Consider the following 20783-nt stretch of genomic DNA (forward strand, 5'->3'; position numbering starts at 1 on the left):
TTTGACAGTTGCTATGGAACATTTCATATACCGAATAAAGAAAAGTTATTTATGCCCATCGCGATAAAAAAGAAATATTTTATGGAAGCTTTTTACCATCACACTATTTCGTTAACAAAAAGTTAAATGTTAGTTGAGATAAAAGAAAAATACCATGGAAATTTATTACCAACACACTGTTTCATTAATAAAAACTTAGATGTTTCTTTAAACATAATTATGTTTTGTATTCTATTATTATTATTATTATTATTATCATTAATAGTATTATTCAAAGAAATATAAAAAGAACTGAGGCATATCTGAGCTAATTTAATAAGTGCGTTGAATCGAATTCTCCAGCATTATAGCGAACCGATCGACCAAAAATTGTCAATCGTGGCGCTGAAGAATCACCGTTTTAGCGCATTCCGATTACCATATTCAGCTGACTCAGCAGCCATTAGATATTTTTTTACAAGTCATCAGCAACAGTTCGTACTTATAATTTCCATCTTAGATTAGTCATATAGGTAGGTACCTGCACAATTTATTATTTTCTCTAATTCATACTTGTATCTGCTTTTCCACCATAGATATCAAAATTCAACAAATTTCACTCACTGCTATCAATGGAACCTGTAACATACAGCTATCTTGGAATATTATAAATCTGACATTTATCAGTACAGAAGTGACCTCGTCTGAGTCTCGTTATGCGATCGGATAACGAAATATTTCGTCTAACTCGGCAAACACAGTAGTACTTTACGGTTTGTGAATATCCGGTGTTGGGCTGTAAGTTCGGGAACGGAGTTAGAGATAGTGAAGTTACATAACGATGTAGTTCCTTAAAACGATTTTTATCGCGAACGCCACGTAACCGGTGTAACCGTGTGTTCTGTATTTTTCAAACCACTTTTCGTTATCTATCAGCTTCGGTTTTGTTCCTTTTCCCTCGCTTCGACGTAAAACCAGTTCCACGAACTGTGCGTTAAAATAAAAGTTTGTGACGTTTGTGGTGAATAGCGATAGAAATTGCTACCGGATTAGTTTTACGTTAATCAAACCTATGATTAATATCTGTCTGCACTTGTACTGTCAGTCATAAATACTTAATAGGACACATACTATATATATATATAGTTAGATTTATTGGTAAACTCGAACAAATTTTATCGTATTTATTATTTTATATCATAAGACATATATGAGTGAAATAACAGATTTGTATACAATGATTCAATACAATATAGGTGGATATAAAATGAGCTATAATTAAAGGCTAGTATACGGTATCTTAAGGTTAATGCTCCCCTATTTTGCAACCTTAATTGTTGTATGCTACTAGAAACTTGAAACGTTTACCGAATATCCGAGGATGTAGAGGATAATTGGTGTTCTGCTTTTCCGGCGCGCTTTCTAAATTCCGCGTAATCCAGTTCGGCTCCTTTATGCAAATACCGGGCTCTTAAACTATCTTTTTTCTTTTCGTGACCCGTAAATTACGCAAGCTTTCTTTAAAGTATACAACTATTGTTCCAAACACTCGTGCAATTGTTTCTTGAATAGCGGCAAGAATAATGGGAATGGAATATCAGATTGGAACTCTAAATTGGATAGAAACGCAGTATACGATTCCGGTAGCCATAAAAAATATATTAAGCAATTGTGATCGGTCGTAAAACTGCAGTGCTGTGTATCACACAGTGAAAATAACAAATTTATGTTCTAGGCCAGAAAAATTATCACCAGGCTGGATTTATTTGTGTTGATTATTGTTGAGATCCTTGAGCTCTAATAGAAATGACATAAATCGTAAAAAGAAAACGATATTTCTTGTCCAATGCTCGAGCGTTAAAAATATGTTTAATACGATGATTTACTACGTTCTAACCAAAGAATCAATTTCATAGGCTGCGAATATTTCTGTAAATTTCTATTTTTATGAATATAACAAAAAAAAAGTAGGATCTAGACAGAGATCTGTTCCACTGCTGTATTTTATGTACTTCTGCATAGTGTTCTATGCATGTTTGCATCTTTCAATTTCCCATAACTGATCGTTATAAGTTTCAGACGGATGAAAATAGAAAGAGATTCGTGAAAATTTACACCTTGTTCTATCAATTTTCCAATTTATCCGATTCTATGGCAGCTCGAAGAGGTTTCTAGCGATAGATTTATGGGAGCATTTATGGGCATCCAGTGTTTTTCCTACGACGCATCGCGTACGAAAGCCGGTACGAAAATAGATCACCGCTTATTTTCGGTGGATCGACTGCTTGCTTCCCCTCGAATCTTCCTTTTTTCTATTCTTTTTATTGTCTTCGTTTGTTCGTCCACCGTTTCGCTGGCCGCTTCTGAGCGTCATACAGCCGGAGTTCGGTTTATTATTACACATGGTATTCTCACGTCCCCCAGACGTCATACTTTGTTCCTTCTCTTTCTGCCTCTTCGCCGACGTTTCTGCTCCGTGTCCTCGCGGAGCTTATTAAAGGCTCGCGACAGAGAGAGCACCTTGAAAACCCTGAACTTCAGGCTTGAAGCTGACTGACTCAAGGTCGGTCTGAATCAGAACCGGCCAACCGGTTTTTCGGAGAAGATTCGGAGAAGAAATGTAAGATTACGCCTCCGCGGGCTTCGCTCGTGCAACGCTTTAAATCTACCTCGCCAGACACCGCTCCATCGACGTTTGTTGCAAATTAAATTGCCACTTCTACTGGCAAAACGGCCTATATATATATACGTAATACTGATTGTGCGAATGAGTTTCAGAATAGTAAAGTTATAGGTGAATATGATGGTAGTGGCTTGCGAAAGTATTTGACCAATTACGTGTGTTATACGAAACATTTTGGCATTTCATTAACACTAACGAGATACTTGGTATTGTTCTAATTGGTAAATTTGAAGTGTTAATTATTGGTTATACTAATAAACAGTAATATTTAGTGGGCCATTCTTAACGCTAGTTCTATGTTTCAGACCAATATTCCTCGAACTCTGAGTCAGATATAAGTTCTGATTACTATTTTCTTATTTCTGCCTTTTGTAAACGTTTGTAATGCTCTTATCGAAATTTGTGCCAATCATCTGAATTTTCTTCTAGTTCCTGTAACGAGTATCGTCTTTTCTCTTTATTTTAATTATTTAGAAATATTATTAGTATCAGATGTGTGAATGAAGTTGTCGAACAAATGAGACCTGACCACAGAACTTTGTGATTCCGTAAAAAGATTATTAAAGTCGAAATATAACGTTTACTGTAAGGATATCTTAAGGAAAAAACTTGGTTGAATCACTGTCTAGCGTTAGGGATGAGTAGGTGTATACGTATAGTTGCATAGAGTTGAATGGCAGCGAACTTGTCTACCAAGAGGTTGAGTAGCTGGGAGTTCTGGTTTAATGAGGTTCACATGTTTAAGCCTCTATCGAATGAAGATACGTTTCTCTGGTACACTCAGGAGAAACTGCAGACTTTCTTTTTTCGTGAAGTACATACCTTAAATGATTCTTAGAACGTGGAACATTTATTAAAGTCAATTGTCAACAATCAACTCTTCCCATCAATGATTGAATAACATGTTTCTTCGTGTCCGGCCTATGCAAGGTGTAGCTAATGTTCTTAATGGACACCCAGTGTGTATCGTGCAACGCATGGTCGTCTTGGTAGTTTGTAACTCAAGTCGTTGACTTCCTACCATTCTGTTAAAAGAGTACAAAATCGAAGTCCTTGCTTATTCATGGCCACATCGTGTAATACGATACTACATTATTGTATATAAGTATATTGTTATCCCTGGCTGCTTACGAAAGTTCTTTAAACTTGTGACCTGTCTGACAGAAAAATAAATCTGCAAATATTAATGTTTCGCTTGTACATTGTATCGTAGTGGTTGGTGTAAGTTGTCATTGGGCAATTGTACTATTGTTACTACCTTATTAGAGGTGAAAATACTTGGACCGTTCTTTAGCCCATCGACGATTCATTTTTAATTTGTTCATTAAACGTTCCTGTGTTATATTATCTTTTCTTCCACCAAATTATTATTCTTCGACAGTCTTTCCTTAAGTCTGCAGTTCTCATTCAGGATTTTACTATTTGTAAAGCGCAGAAGTTTAAAAAGAATGACAATTAATAAAACCGCGAAATTATTAAAATAAGAAACAGTCACGATATTTCAGACCCCTTGGCAGACGACTGTGCATGCCGATTGCAAAGTTAAATGCGATTTTATGCAGAAGAACAAAACGACCCTGCCAAACAAACCATAAATATCGCGTTAACTCAGCTTTCCACAGTCGATTATTTACGCCTTGGCTTATACTGGCGCCAAATCATCAATTTGCCCGAGGCGCTCGTACGTTTCGGCCGGCCCTGTTCGCGCCGTAAAACCCAGTTATTCATTCCTATAATAAACTATCATATTCATGCGTCTCCAATGACGTAATGACAATGAAGAACAAGTTTCAGTTGATGCAAGCGTACGTACCCTGAAAGGGGACCCGTGATAATCATTCGCGCCATGTAAATTATGCTAGACCTTATTTAGCTACTTTTTAAATTTCATATCACGTTCCCTTTTTCAGGATAAAAGATTCCTCGAGACTCGATGGAACATCTGCTTTATCTTAATTAATCCTTGACCTAAAGGATGAGCAAAAGTTCCGGATACGTAAATGATATTTTTTTAATGTTTCTTCGGTTCAAATGGAAAAAAAGGATATGTTATGGTACTCTCCTTTTTTTTTTTAAACTGAAACCTGAAAGTGACCTTGAAAGTTCACCAGAATAATTTAAGCTGATCACGTTTCGTGGTTCACCCTGTATGAGATTAATATTGCAGCAATATATTTCCAACAAATTTAATGCGAGAAGAATGAAAAATTCGTTATGCCGCCATATAAACGACCACAAGAGAATTATTCCGACGAAGGGTTGGAAAATTAATTAAAGCTTTTAATTGGAGATGTTCTCGCGTGCAATTAAGTGGCTCGCGCGACCCACCAACTTTTACCGTTTCTGATCCCCACCGATTGTTCCTCAAGCGTGAAAGTCTTAAACGATTTCGTTTCGGACTTGCATGCGCGCAGTCGCGTGAAACTTCTCAGGTGTCTCTAACAGTACTCAAGGGGGAAAGGAAAAGGAACAAGGGACCGGAAGTGTCGCGCGCGTCGACCACGATGCGGGACTCGTGCCTTCCTTTTATCGCGAGATAAGAGGTACAACGTTTACCATGCGTTGCGGGTACAATAATGGACGCAACCGGAAGTTCGTATGGGCACGATCGAAAACGCGCCACGCGCCAACTCGAATGCAAAATTACATTTGAATATAAAGAGATTCTGTTACGCGACCTATCGGAGGTCTGTTTTGTGATTATTAATAGACTGTTGGCCTATTTCGTGTTTTATGGATTAAGTTTTAGAATAATAAGTCTGTCGATGATCTATCGTAAATGGTATGTTAATAGTATGACAGCCGACTATGACTGTGTCGTCTGTGTTAAATATTAATCTATAATTACTTGACTGTAGATGTTCGTGTATCCTATTAATTTAATTTATATAATTAATTTATTTAATTGATATAATTTAATTCGGGGAATTTAAGGCAAAAATGCAGAGAATAAATAAAAGAAGTAAAAACGCGTAAAATATCCAGAGACTAAAAGTTGTTGGAATAAATTTTCAATTTAGAAACACTCGAGAGTACTTACATACGAACTTTCTAGTGGAGTTTTTGCCTCTATTTGCGGTGATGGATTTTTATTTTCGATGAAAATTTCATCGAGGTGCAAGGTAAAGAGGCTTCTACGTCAAAGGAAAGTTGTAAATTATCATCGGAGAAGTGAATTTACGAGCGGTGTACGCTACTGTTGGATAGTTTTAGAAAATGGAAAGAAGTAGCCAATGATTTCAGGCGATCCAGTGAAAACCCGTATTTCTTCTTTGCCAAACCAGGCAGCCGACAAAAGGCTAACCGGTTTCCGGAAATGGGTAATTTCTTTATTATACCCATCAGTGCGCTCGTGATCCTTTTTGTGCAGGTACAGGTCTTGAGCATGACCCCGCAGGGCGTAACTACCGTTTCAGAATAAAGCAAGCGAGGTCAAGAATTTGCATACCCTCTTCTTTTCATTCATCGAACTTCCTCCGGAGCATCCCATATTTTTTTTTAGATAAGTACTTGAAATCGTGTGAAAACGTTATGAAAGTTTCAATGGTAAGGAAACTAGTAAAGAAGAGATCGAAAGATAAAAAGGAGAGAAAGGAAAGAAAAGAAATGGAGGGCAGAATAAAAACACACTGCTCATTACTTTCTTTATTTTCTTTTCTTATCTATAATCTATTTTACTTTACTTTTTATTATTTGCTCGAAATTCAAACTTCATGTAAAAACAACGTAATTCTAGATTCAACAAATCTACCTTATTTTTTCATAACAAGGTCATAGACAAATTTTAAACAACATTGACATTATTCCTGTGCCAATTGCTTGACTATTCGCATCGTCAAACTAGAGAGACATTTATCGTGATCTCTATAAGTAGAACAGTTTATGATATATATGGATATATGTAATTAGTGGAACATAAACGCTTAACACGAACAAATCAATCTTCGATTCCGTATTAGTCGAGAAAAGCAGAGAAATAAACGAAATACTGTTTATACGATGAATATTTTCGGTGGATGCGTCAGAAGATGCTAGTCGGCCTCTCGTTAAAGCGGCGAACAACCTTTCACAGCGAATCGCGCGAAGGTGAACGCGGACGAGTACCTCGAGGTCTCGGAAGCCCTTTTTCCTTTGACTCATCGTGGAGATGACGCGGTTTCCCGGTGAACGAACGCGACCCCGTTTCTCCGGATGAAAAACGCGACAATAAACGGCTCGTTTACAGTGGAACCTGCGTGTCGTACACGTCAGAAGCTGTGACCGATCGAATCGCGTGTCGAAGACGGCGGAAAATTGCCTCCAGCGCGCTCCGAAACCTGATTTTGCTTTTAATTCTCCACGTGAGCGATACGCACATTGAAACTGAAACTAGAACGTGAAAGAGTTACATGGTCGTCTTTTAACTTTCAGCTAGAGGAAACAGAAATTGTTTGGCTTAGAAGAACAGGTTTCAACAGTTTTGTAATTGGAATCAACAATTGCCTGCGGCAAGATCGACACTCGCTTTCGCTTTTAATTCTCTGTTTACAGAATAATTTCCAAGTTGTAGGAGGATATGCAGTGTCTAATTAATAAAACATATTTATCTATGCGGTTAAAATTTAGAGAAATTGTTACATATCTACTGACCGTATGTCAGTTTTTATTGGCGTAGAACAGTTCTAATTTTGCAGCAATTATAATCCTACGTTTCCCTAAAAATACACGCAATTTATTATCTATCTTCTGTTATTTATCTTCATTACACAGCTGCTCAAGAATAATAAATTGTGATATATTTTAAATTGCAGACTCGAAATTTCTGTAAACTGGTTAAATACACAACTATATTTTTTACAAATTTACTTAAGATTTTACTATAAACTTTACTTTAGCTGTTGTTTTGCTTTTAGCTGATTTTACTTTAGCTGTTGTATATCAGTATATACTATTATTCGTATTACACCGCATTTTTTTCAGTGAACTGACAGATTTAGATGTTTCACAAGTGCAATGCAAAAAGAGTGGAGCAATGCATTAGCTGGAAAGGTCGATAGGTACAGCACGTATTTAGCTACCCGCAGGTTGTATAGCATTCTTTTTTTTTTTATCACCATGTTGGTGTTTGCGTAACGAAACTGCAAGCACAAGTTAATTAATTTGATCGTCCCTAACGGTAGAAAGTCGATTTAAATAATTAGTAGGTCTCCTATATACATACGTTCGTATTTCGATAGAATTAGATAGAAATTCGATAGAAACTGACGCAAGGTGTTTAGTCGAACGATGTTTAATCGGTCTTTGAAGAGGAAGAGGATATTTTTTTTACGCATAGAAGAAAATAGTCGAGGATGGCTCGTGTTACTTTCTTAAGATTTCTTCAAGTATGACGGCATCGTGCATGACTAGATGGAACAATGGAAACCGCCTTCACAACGCGATTGTTCGTACGCCTGTCAGTCGATCGCACGTATCTGCGGTGATTTAGCATAAGATCAGCCGAGAAATTAGTCATCGGGCTAAAGGTCACGACCGAGACAGTGACTCAGTTCGATTCCCCTTTCGGGGAGAAGCAATTCTTATTGACCGTGATCGAATGTTGCTTCAATCCTATTTTTTTTAATCCTATTAAGTTCGTAGAACACAGATTCTGTGACAACTTCGTCTTAACGCTAGAACTACCGATTTAAATATATTTATTATATACAGATGATGAAAATTGTACTAATAAAAGTGATAAATAACCTTCGCGATATAATAAAGGATATTTTTCATTAAAAAGAAAAGAAAATAGCGAAGCGACACTGTAATTGAATATCGTGTTTAGAAAATTGTTCTTTGAGAAAATGTAAAAAGAAACAAGTATAGACAAAGCATTCCAGAGATACGTATTGCGAAAGCACAGCCCATTCCAGAATAGATATGATGCAGCCATTATGATCTTGTTCTCCACAAAGATCCGGCACGATACAATCTTTTCTCAGCTACCCCTGGTTTTTAGAATACAATCTGTGAAACATAGCAGAACCCACGTCGGAGAGATGCAAAAGAGTGTCGCTATAAATCACAGCTCTCGAAAATAGGTATCACGTTAATCAAGCCGCGGGTCGAGACGTCGAACGGTGATTTTTACAACTCGTCCGTCTTGGTGTATTTATATCATTCGTTCGGGCCTTGGCTGCGAACCGACCGAGCTTTTTCAGCGATCCACTCGTACTGGAAGCCGCGTGGGCCTGCAGTTCCAACCATATTGTTCGTAAAGCTTCGTATTTTAAACAACTACATGTTTCTGGAACGTAAATTTTGTTTAAATGTTCATGGTATGTTTTCCAAGCGGCTTGAAATCTCAATATTTCCATTTTCCCTAGATGGATATATTCTTGTATTATTACACATTATCAAAAGCAGATCTTTAAGGCTCTTATTCATTTTTTAATGTCAAATGATGCCAAAATTTGTATAGTTAACTTTAAATTCAAAAAAATACTTCAATTTAAAAATAAAATCGATGGAGATGGTTTTCTTTAAAAAAAAAGCCAATAGAAAAGATTGATCTCGAATAACGTGGAAACATGGAAATATTCGATGGAAACGAAATTTTAATATTTAATGCTTCCTGCTCTAACAATAGAATAATTAAAGTACCACTGTTTTTCCATAATTTACGAGTTATTTATGTACCCTATCTACACTTTCCCATTTACGTGCTCGAAGAAAACATTTCACAAGAAAAGACGAATATCTTCTCAACAAAGAGCGAGCAGAAGTTTCATCAAGATGTTTCTATCCCATTTAAATCATCTCATTTCCGATGCAGCGAAAGAAAACTCGCGAATAGCCGTGTACTTATATGTACACGACGTTCCATCCAATATCAGAAGTGGAAACGACAGCATTATGACTTCCGATTCTCGGAAAGTGTCCCGAGATTTATAGAGTTATTGTGATGGGGCTCAGCCCGAGTCGTTGACCGAGCAAAAAAGATTGATTAGATGCGAGCAACGAATCAGCCTCTTTTAACTCTCTTTTATCTACGAATTAAGCGTATACTATTTTTATCTATCAATATAAACTTTATCTATTTTAGGCAGAATTTTGGTTAGACAAATACGAAACTTTCGATACGAGAATCGGTTCGAGCGTTAAAAAAGAAAAACATAATTGATAAGATGCGTTTATTAAATTGATCGGAAAATTTTGCTGGTCTTGTGTTCTTCCAAAGGAAAGAAAACAATTTCTTTAACTGAAACTTTTACAATATTACTTCGCTCATTTAAATACACCATGCAGAATACATTGTATCATAAAATAATTTATTATCAATAGCCGATAATTTCTTTCTAGCAATATTATGTCATCTTTTTATACTTGAATAAATACTATTCTTATAGATTATAGTTCGATATCAAATATTATTTTATCTGTTAATTCTTTTAGTTATGTTCAATGATGAATAGTTAATCCTATCTGTTCAACTATCTGTCATCTGTCTTAATCTCTAAATAAACTTGTAAATTTTATAGAAGCTCTTATAGAAGAAGATCTGATGATCACAACTTTTCTATGAACCAAATATGTATGTAAAATGTATACTATGTTAGTCTCTCGTTAGTCGTAAAACGCATCGATTGTTGAGAAAGTAACGTTCAATCGGAATATAAGCTTGTTTACGCGAAGAAAAGAATCAGAATTTGCATACCGTAGCCGGAACGGTCATCGATTGACACTTCGTATCGATAACGAGGTCACGAAACGCATTTACCAGAAGCTGCTGTATTCGATCGGTTTTTCTCGAGACTCGTTTGTCCCAGTATTCACGCGGCGTTCGTCGCGATTGCTCTTAAATAGCCATTATTATTCCTCCATGGGGATCGATTCCCTTTTTCTTTTTTTCCCACAGTTACTCCAAAGTTGTTTCAACGTTTCGTCCCACGATACAAATTCGGGAATCATGAAACCAAGGTAAAAATTCAACAAAGAATGTTGAATCGAGATTTAATAAAAGAAATTTAATATCACAGATAATAATTGTAGAACCTTTTTAATTTTTTTCTCCACATTACTTATTATCACCTTGGAAATTCCCTATGGCAACACAAAGTCCCTTTAAATTAACACAAACGCAGATTATAGATGGATAAATACGATGTTAACGAGTAGGAAGGAACGATAACATATTTGTGTCATTGCAAATACTGTTACAATTGCACTCATTGTCTACAAAAAATTCGAATAGATTAGATTAGATTATACGCATACTGCTCTCCTGATGTCTATTACAAGTTTTTGGCGTTACACAGAATGTATTTCTTCTTTTCTTTCGTTCTTCTTATTCACGGATTTTCTGCAATTTTCAACACTGTAAAAACGATGTAATTATTATAGAAAGTAATTAAAAAACTGATATTACTTAATATATAATAATTTCCTACAATCTTCTATCTTCAGTACAATTACTTCATAAAGTAATTCGATTCCAAGAGATAGTAGTAAGATGTAAAATTTTCCAAAGTTCAGAAGCATTCGTATGTAGCAACTGATGAATGCTTTTCGATCTCCTCAAATGTCAATCGATATTTTTATGAATTACCTGCTGAAAGATTTTTTATTAAAAATGGTACTAACATGCAATGGTTTCTTTATATTCAGACGAATTCTTTTGCTTTCGATACAATTACTTCATTAAAAAATTCAATACCTGGTGACAACTTCAAAATAAGAAATGAGAAACTCGCAACTACTAAATTCCATCTCTAAATGAGTCTGAGACTCCTCAAATTCTTTCTCAAATTCAAATGTTAATCGATATTTTTATACTTCGCTTACTAAAGGACTTTCTAAACGCTACACTATATTCTGAAAAGCAGGGCAATTTGATTTAAAATAAGAATTGGACGATTGGACTCGAGTGTCCAATGTATTTTTCATTGTATCTCACCTGGATTTATTGGCGTATCAGTAGCGGATGATGTAGCGGTAGAGAGGAGGTAGGAGAAGTTGCGTATAGCCGATGATAAACCGAAGGTGGACACTGTTAAGTCGTTGTTGAGTAGCGACCGTTGGTGAACCGATCCTCCGGCGTGTCTCGATCTTCCCGGTGAACGTGTAAATCGCAGTGAACTCTGTGTGCAAATTGTACGATCGTTTAAAACCAAAAATAACGGAACCAGAAGTGACGAGTTGCTCAAACATCTGGTGTCTCGTTGATCTTCTTCAGTGGTCGCTCGTGACGATTGTTAGTTCATCGATTCTGACGATTAAACGAGACGACAGCCTCGATCGTTTCAGGAAATCAACTTCAACAGAGATTTCTTTAAGAAAAATTTGCCACTAATAGAAAAAATAGTAGTGAAATGATAAGTTATCGTTTAACGATTGGTGTATCGAAACTGAAAAAATAAAGTCGTGTTAAAAAAATATTTCTTACGAAGATTTTTACAAGAAAAGATCGCTGATAGAAAGAGAGAATTTTCTTTTTTTGTACATTGTGAATGTTTTAATGATCGGTGTATACTAAAATTTAAAAAATTAAATAGAGCATTTCCGTCGTTGCGGGAAAATATCTGATTTTTTTAAAGGAAACATTACGAATCCCGATGGAAATAACAAACTTTATATAAATTGTGGATCGTATGAAATTGAAAAAGTTTCCAAAGCCAAGTTACGTTATCGCGGTATTTAAAACAAGAACGTTTGGTTCTAAGAGTGGAACGTACCTGTAAAAGTCGATAATACGTAACGTCCAATTAACAATTCATGGCTCGATAAGAACAAAAGAGTGCAGGTGACGTGTTTCAAAAATCGAGGCTACGAGCTTCCAATTCTTTAGACGTTCTTGCATTTTTTCTTCTATTTTTTACGAAGAAAATCTCGCGACTAAAAATAATCGTGAACGAATGAACAGATCAAACGATGGAGATTCGTTGTCACGAACGAAAATTTTATTTTTAATTGTTTTTTTTTCATGATTCTCCTCTTACGATTGATTTCAACAATTTTATTATTGTCTTTATTGCGCATAGAAATGCGAACAAATAATATACGTCAAAAATTTCCTGGCGTCGAGACAGAAAGAAATATAGATAGAATGCACGAATCACGCGAGTATCATCTTTTTCGATCGAACGTTACGATTTTTCGATAACGGCTAATCTTACGTCGATAAGAAAGCAATTCGCGATAGGGTGTTTGCTCAATAAAATGTGATTGTCCCATAATGCCATCGTCATTTTCATTTTTATTTTCATTAACTTAATGGAGTTTCCAATATTTCGATCTGATTTTATATACGATGTTCCATTTCAATTATATATTTATATTATTTATATACTTTGGGAACAATTTCTAATCGAAGAAAGATATTTTCAATCGCGCGATTTTTCTTATGGAAAATTAATCTTCCAGAGATATCATCACTTTTTTATTATCCTTGTAAGAATAAGATTATTATCTAATGATATATTTATTATCTTGAAATTCTTCGTTAATATTATATAATTCAGGCGTGAAAGAAGTATCTTTCAACGAAACTTTCTTATTAATGTAGAATTCTTTTCGCTTTATTTTTTTCATATTCTTTTCCAATTCAGATCATAATCTTTTAAAGGAGAGTTATTACAAAAAGACTCGTACTAAGTACATTTTGCAGAAAACAGTTTTCCTTTTAACAATGAAACGAACCGCTTCGTATAATTACTTTCTCAATGATCTCTTTTCAAACACTTTTCCATCGTACTCTCTGACGAAAGAATCTGTATTCCGAGAAGCATCCGGAACGGCAATGACCGCGATTTGTAGCTTTCGCGTTTATAGAATGGCAACGAGACGCTGATTAATCGGTGCAGTTTTCGAGCAGCTCACGTATGTATAATCGACCTTGAAGCTTCTTTCTTCCAATTGCATCGATTGGCTATTTCCTTTTGTACAAATCATCGACTCGTATATTTAGTTTCTCTTTTAGGAAGAAAATGTGAAACACGTTCGAAAGAATACGCGTGAAAACGTGTCACGCGGGAATTCGAAGCAATTAGCTTCTCCTTTAGCGTTGTACTTTAATTGGTTCGAGTTAATTGGAACACAAAATCGAAGCTGTGCTTGCGTAACGTTTCGTTTCGTTTCGCACAATCGATACCAGTCCTCTTGAGAGAATACGTTCAAGCTTCAAGCACTGAATCTAATCGAAACGATGTATAAAAATTTTGCGTTGGATTATTTAAGATATCTCGGCTGATGTTTCTTCTTGTCCATGACGCAATTTCGTTGTCTTTGTACAAGGGAAAAATAAATTCGAAACTATAGGATAATGATACAAATTAAAATATGAATTATGGTATAATGAAGTTTGCTCATCTGCGTGAAGTAATAGTATTAAGAATAAAAATATCTTTAAAATTGGCCAATTTTTAGATGCTTATAGATAAGGAAGAAAATTGGATATACTCGACAACCATAATATTAATTATGACACTAGAATATAATGAAATTTGTTCATCCTGAAATATTTATAGAATCGATGGCCGATCTTTAGGTGCGCACGCGAGATAAAAGAAAATTAAATATGATAGTAAAGGATATAAATTATGACTTAAGGATATGATACAATCCAGTCATTTCCGTAAAGCGATGTCTTTCGAGAATTAAAATATCTGTGGAATCGGTGGAGTTTTAAATATCGATAATTGTATGGTAAAATTTGGATGTTACGCTTTGTTAATATACCTATAATATTTGTAGCCGATGGTTCTTTTTTCCAATGAAACAACCAGGAATTAAATGAAAATATCGTAACCGATCGATCACGGAAGATTATCGAGCGAAATCGAGATCGAATTTCCACGTAGGCCGCGTATCTTATCGCGCGATCTAACGTTAGATTTCACAGGGAAGTACAACGAGCATCAGTTGCGAGAGCACCAGCTCTGGTTCTGTACTTTCTGCCACTACTCACGCGATAACAATAACCCGTCGTAACTTAATTCGTTAATCTGTTTCGTCTGTTGGTTGCACAGGATACAAGGACGCTGACAAAACATGGGGTGAGTCCTATAAAAATCCTCCGTTATTCTTGCAAAAGGAGTATATATATATATAAATTTTTATCTCAATAGCAAAATTGCTATCTCTGATCCTTTATGGTCCATTTTATCTTTTTTTTATACTATGAGAGAGAGAGAGGAGAGAGAGAGAGGGAGAGAGAGAGAGAGGGAGAGACAGGGAGAGACAGGGAGAGATCTATAGTAGTTTACAGTATCAATACATTATTATTATATTGTCACACGTTAGTTTTACATATATATTGTTATATAACAGTGATTCAGCTAGGGTTTCGTCTTGGATAAACAACGAAGAAGGTTTATAAAATTCCCCGTCTCACGTAGGTAGACGTATGAATTACTATAGTGACTGTGCAAAGTTTGTAGAAGGGCAGAACACACCCTATTTTGCACAATGCGAAGCAACGAAGTTTGATTCAAGCCTGAATCGTAAGGGTGGGGTAAAAGTGGCCCATGCTGTTCCTTTGTATCTGATTGACAGTCTTCTACCTGGATCTTTCGGTAGTCTAGCGTTTTAGTCTGTTACTTGAAGTTAGAAAGTGAGGCGAGATGTTCAACCGTGAGAAACAAAAAATTATGTGTATTATCCGTTGATAGTTCATTGATTTTGCGATACATAGTTTCACAAGAAGTTAATGTAAGTGCAGTCATAAAATTTGTGACAGTATTATAATCGAGAGACTAATATCTTTATTCTTGTCTTACATAATCAGTTTTAAAGCATCCTCTACTTATATTTAGCGATTCAATTGAAACTGATTTCGTTATAATTTATTCGTTATTATTTATTGTTCGTGATAATTTAAATGAAATATCGGAATTACATAGTTTCTTGTGTTACAACTTTTCATCGATCTCTTACCGTCTATCAACACTGCTTTGGTATCTAATCAGTAACTTTATCACCAATCTGCAATTCTGCTAATGACTATATCGCTATTCATCATAGACAATACATTCTTTATGTGACGTTTCTCCCTTTCTGGAGATTAATGAACAAAAATTTATATACATTTCATTGCATTCATCGTTAAGCGAGATCATCTCCGGATAAGAATTTTTCTTTAAATTGAAAGATATATACGTCTAATATATCAAAAATATATTTACAATTAAACTAGTTGGAAATCAATGAAAGTCTGTGAAATTAATAAAATTAATCTAATAATTTCAAGGAAGAAAGCTCGTCAGTCAATAAGTTGATTTGATTACAATTTTCTTCTTTTTCTTGATGCAACAAATATTTCATTACGAAAGTTAGATCCGTTCGTTAGATCAGAAAATTTAGATCAACACGCTTTTTACTTTCTTAGCTTTTTTAAGTTGCAAGAAAGTTTGCAGACAGATAAAGAGATCAGACAGACAGACAGAGAGAGAGAGAGAGAGAGAGAGAGTGTAGTAGTAGTAGTAATAGTAGTAGATAGAGATCAGAAGATTTCGGAAGCATAAGGAGAGAAACGAGATGATCTATCTTCTTGTTTTACTATTTTTCTATGGTGCGTATCCATGTCGATGGTCGATGCGACCACATACGGAAAATCGACACCGATCGCGTGAAGCGCCATCGAAGTTCAGGGTGTTGATTTCCTTTCCGGCGATCGAACAATACTCGCAATCCGCACTTTCTCGCGCTCAGTATCGTGTAACGTCCACGAGAAATCGGCATACGTCTTGGTCGCAATTAATTTCACAAATCTCATCGTCGATCGATCGTAATATGCGAATAGGCAGCCAACAACTATACCAACGAGACAATATAGGTACATAGTCAGACCCTTAAAAAGAGGATGACACTATGGCACTATAAGAAATTAAACAATGATGTATAATTTTATATGAAAACTAAATTACTATAAAACACTATACAATTATATAAAACGTGCAACACCTTATAGAACTAAATGGAAAAATGAATATTAAAAAAATTTTTTATCGCAAAACTTATTTTTATACCTTGCAATCCTTGAATCTAATCTAAGAATATCTTAAGCCAACTATAATCTTTGAATTTTTGTGAATTATTTAATTATCTCTTTACATCTTTCTCAAAACTAGAGCAATTTTTTAACGATAAAAAATACAAACGAGTCAAAGATGATACAAAGAACGGAGCAGCTTCGTTATTAAAATTACTGTTCCTTCTCCTCCTATATAAAGTTGTACAGATTTTTCATTTAAAAATTCCTTCCAACAAACTACTCATTATTATGCATCTCAAAAGTAACTTGCTCCCTGACCTATTATAGCGAGGCGCGTGCGGTATCCGACACTGGAGGTGTTGTGAGAGGTTCCGGCAAGGCACGGGCACCGGAAGTCCCCAGGACTGGCAGCGAGTTACGTAGAAACATGGAACGTGGTCTGCACGAGCGTGACCGCGTCGGTGTCCAGGACTTCGTTCTTCTCGAGGACTTCCAGAGCGAAGACGCGTTTATCGATAATTTGCGAAAGCGTTTCAACGAGAATCTGATCTATGTGAGTAAAAAATCTTTATGGAAGAACTGCTCGAACCAATTACCCGGAAGTCTGGCGTCGCTTTCTTTCTGTATTGTCTAGTTAAATGTACTTGTAAGCAAGACTTTCAATTGACTTGAATTTTAGAAAATTACTTTGCTTAGATTTGTCTATGAAAATATAATAAAAAATTGGGTAAAATTTATTTATGAAAATATAAAAAACTTAGTTTATCAGTAGAGTTAAGTAAGCATGTAAACTTATGGCAATTTTTCAGCTAACTTGTTCAAAGTTAGACAGATACGAGACAACGTTTAGAAATTTTTAAGTTCTCGCGATAAGTGCTTGAAGTTTCAGTTAGTTTATTGTCCTCGTACGTGTTATCAGCTAGCACAGGTAACAGCAGCGTATATTTTGGATAAACATTGTTGATTCAAAGAATTATTATAATGAAGCCTTATTAAAAAGATGTCGAGATTTAAAAATACAAAGTAATATTTATCTAACATTCCATAGATAAAAAAGGAATTTTTCATCGGTTTCTAAACCAGTTATACACTTAGAGCTACGTTTGCAGAAAATTTACCAATTCAGTTAGCTATGCCTCAAATACGTATTTGGAGACACTGTGATAATTTCATTAACTAATCGGCCAACCTGTTTCATATTTACCTAGAATTTTATTTTTTATTGCTCTATTCCAACTTTATGACGAGCTTCTTACTATTTTTCTAGACGTATATTGGTCAAGTGCTGATATCAGTGAACCCCTACAAGAAATTACCAATTTATAACTCGGAAACCATTCAATATTACCATGGAAGAAATTTTTTCGAAGCTCCACCACACATGTAAGAAACTAAACTACATTACAAAGTGTCCTATTTTTGAAATAATCGATAATTTAGAATCTTTTGTTTCCTTTCAGCTTCGCGCTTTCTGATACTGCTTATCAATCTTTGTTGAAGGAGAATCTGGACCAATGTATTCTGATTTCCGGTAAGAAACATACTTACAAATTTAGTCATTCTTCTAATAATTAAATAAAGTTTGTTGAGTATTTTAAGAAAATTCTATTTCTGCGGCAATGTAATAAGTTATGCTAGAGATAGACTTAACGTGCTTGGAACTGATCGTTTAGGCGAATCCGGTTCAGGGAAAACCGAAGCTTCGAAGAAGGTGCTAGAGTTTATCGCAGCTGCCACCGGGCACAAGAAACAAGTGGAAGAAGTAAATGACAAATTGATCGGTAGCAATCCGGTGCTCGAAGCTTTCGGGAACGCGAAAACTAATCGCAATGATAACTCGTCCCGTTTCGGCAAGTACATGGATATCCAATTTAATTTCCAGGTACAAATGAATGAACTGTCTCATTGTCTTTATCTTTAAATGTCTTTATCTTTGTCTTTATGTTTAAATAATGTTAATTGTATCATATATAGTTATTAATACCTACTTATTCGCGCGAAAAGAATGTGTTATGAATGAATGAAATCTAATATCTTTCCAGGGAGATCCAATCGGTGGAAACATCTTGAATTACCTACTCGAGAAATCACGAGTAGTGCATCAATTTTCGGGAGAGCGTAATTTTCATATATTTTATCAATTGTTAGCCGGAGCAAGCGAGGAGACTTTGCGGAAGTTATATCTCAAGAGAAATTTAGATACGTACTATTACCTTACCAATGGGGTAAGCTATTATTTTTGCTTTCTAATCAACCGACTGTTTTTTAACGTACATTGTGAGACAGGTTCCATATTATTTTTAGACGAAAGGCACCATAGACAGTATCGACGATGCGACTCAGTATAATGAAGTGATAAAGGCGATGAAGACTATGGAGATGACTCAGCAGGAACAGGATGACTTATTCGCAATAGTTGCATCGGTATTGCACATGGGAAATGTTGGTTTTACCGAGGAAGATGGTGTCGCACAAATCTTAAAACCAGCTTCTGTCGAGGCAGTTGCCGCTGTAAGTCTAAGGCATCCATACCACACATAAATAGTAAAGTAGATAATAAAGTATCTTTCAGTCTCTTACGATTTGTTTGATGGAAATTTGTTGGTCAATTATTTTCAATTTTTATATTCATTCATAGTTATTGGGTTGCGACATAAAGCAGTTAGCGGGGGCCTTTACAAATCGCACCATAGACGCCCACGGTGACGTGGTCGTTTCCCCGTTGAACAGAGAATTTGCGATTTATGCACGGGATGCGTTGGCGAAAGCTGTATATGACAGGCTGTTCACGTGGCTCGTGACCAGATTGAATAAATCCTTGCAGCCGATTAACAATCCACATAAGAAAATGGTCATAGGAATCCTGGATATTTATGGTTTCGAAATCTTTCAGAAGAACAGGTACATGATCTCTAAGGTTAAATAATGTTTATTTAATAATCGTCTTTTTTTCATTACACGATTCATGAAAGATATCATTCAATAGCTTCGAACAGTTCTGTATAAATTACTGCAATGAGAAGTTGCAGCAACTTTTTATTCAATTGACATTGAAATCGGAACAAGAGGAGTATTTGAGAGAGGGAATAACGTGGGAAAATGTTCAATATTTTAATAATAAAGTCATTTGCGATTTAATCGAAGAAAAATATAAAGGTATTAATTCAAAATTTACATTAGTAAATTAATGAAAATTGTAAATATGATATATTATTTTATGTATATCTGTTTCAGGTATAATATCCTTAATGGATGAAGAATGCCTCCGTCCCGGAGAACCAACCGATTTGAGCTTCCTGGAAAAATTGAATGTAAATTTGAATAATCATCCTCATTACATAAGCCATATGAAAGCAGATCTACAAACACAGAAAGTTATGGGACGTGATGTAAGACTTAAGCCTCACAATTTATTATATAATCTTCTAATATAATTTTCCCTAACATAATTGTGTATTTCAGGAGTTTAGATTGGTGCATTACGCTGGCGAAGTAACGTACAACGTCCGTGGGTTCCTTGAGAAGAATAATGATTTATTATATAGAGATTTGCGTGAAGTAATGTCGCACACGACGAACTCGATTATTAAGGTACTTTCACTAATTGATATCGAAACATTATTTCCTCGGTTTTTCATATTAAAATTTATGATTTTGTAGAACGTGTTTGACGTAAAAGATTTGACCAGCAAAAAACGACCAGATACTGCTATTACGCAATTTAAAAACAGTTTAAATAATCTGGTGGAGATTCTTATGGGCAAAGAACCTTCTTATATTCGTTGTATTAAACCCAATGACTATAAAATGCCTAGTAAGTTTCAATAATTCCTATTTTATTATATTCAACAAATATTTCATATATTTCAAAATATTTGTAATATCATTTTAGATAAATTCAACGAGAAAATTATACTGCATCAAGTAAAGTATTTAGGTCTTATGGAAAATTTAAGAGTAAGGCGAGCTGGTTTTGCCTACAGAAGGCCCTATGAACAATTCTTACAACGTTATAAATCTCTGTGTCCACAAACATGGCCTAACTATCATGGTCCCGCTAAAGAAGGTGTACAGATACTCGTGTGTCATCTTGGTTTCGAAGAAGATGAATACAGGATGGGCAAGTAAGAACTCTTAACACAAATAAAAAGTTACATTATTTTTTACACT

The 20783-nt window shown here is 35.3% G+C and overlaps 1 protein-coding gene and 1 long non-coding RNA gene across 5 annotated transcripts in view; one reads left to right on the forward strand and one right to left on the reverse strand.

Moving 5' to 3' along the window:
- Myo61F (unconventional myosin 61F) overlaps nucleotides 1-20783 on the forward strand; it is a 34734-nt gene that overhangs the window by 11576 nt on the left and 2375 nt on the right. For 2 of the 3 annotated variants that reach the window (XM_069114218.1, XM_069114220.1), the window contains exons 2-13: nucleotides 16941-17166; nucleotides 17881-17996; nucleotides 18074-18144; nucleotides 18287-18495; nucleotides 18656-18838; nucleotides 18918-19124; nucleotides 19252-19514; nucleotides 19600-19769; nucleotides 19848-20002; nucleotides 20076-20204; nucleotides 20274-20427; nucleotides 20506-20737. In XM_069114218.1, the coding sequence (XP_068970319.1) occupies nucleotides 16941-17166; nucleotides 17881-17996; nucleotides 18074-18144; nucleotides 18287-18495; nucleotides 18656-18838; nucleotides 18918-19124; nucleotides 19252-19514; nucleotides 19600-19769; nucleotides 19848-20002; nucleotides 20076-20204; nucleotides 20274-20427; nucleotides 20506-20737 (2115 nt within the window). Of the gene's footprint in view, nucleotides 1-11684; nucleotides 11777-14649; nucleotides 14677-16940; nucleotides 17167-17880; nucleotides 17997-18073; nucleotides 18145-18286; nucleotides 18496-18655; nucleotides 18839-18917; nucleotides 19125-19251; nucleotides 19515-19599; nucleotides 19770-19847; nucleotides 20003-20075; nucleotides 20205-20273; nucleotides 20428-20505; nucleotides 20738-20783 lie in introns of those variants that run through there. The other variant, XM_069114219.1, reaches the window with a different exon arrangement.
- LOC138180414 (uncharacterized) lies at nucleotides 10685-11671 on the reverse strand. Of its 2 annotated transcripts, XR_011173303.1 has the most exons (4): nucleotides 11580-11671; nucleotides 11340-11497; nucleotides 11052-11234; nucleotides 10685-10985 (listed from the first exon to the last, which is right to left on the reverse strand). It is a non-coding gene; the product is annotated as an uncharacterized LOC138180414 (long non-coding RNA). The 2 variants fall into 2 exon arrangements; XR_011173302.1 differs by having other exon boundaries at nucleotides 10685-11234.

This window comes from Bombus flavifrons, chromosome 5 (assembly GCF_040668555.2).
Source record: "Bombus flavifrons isolate JBK064 chromosome 5, iyBomFlav1_principal, whole genome shotgun sequence".
NCBI classification, from domain to species: domain Eukaryota; kingdom Metazoa; phylum Arthropoda; class Insecta; order Hymenoptera; family Apidae; genus Bombus; species Bombus flavifrons.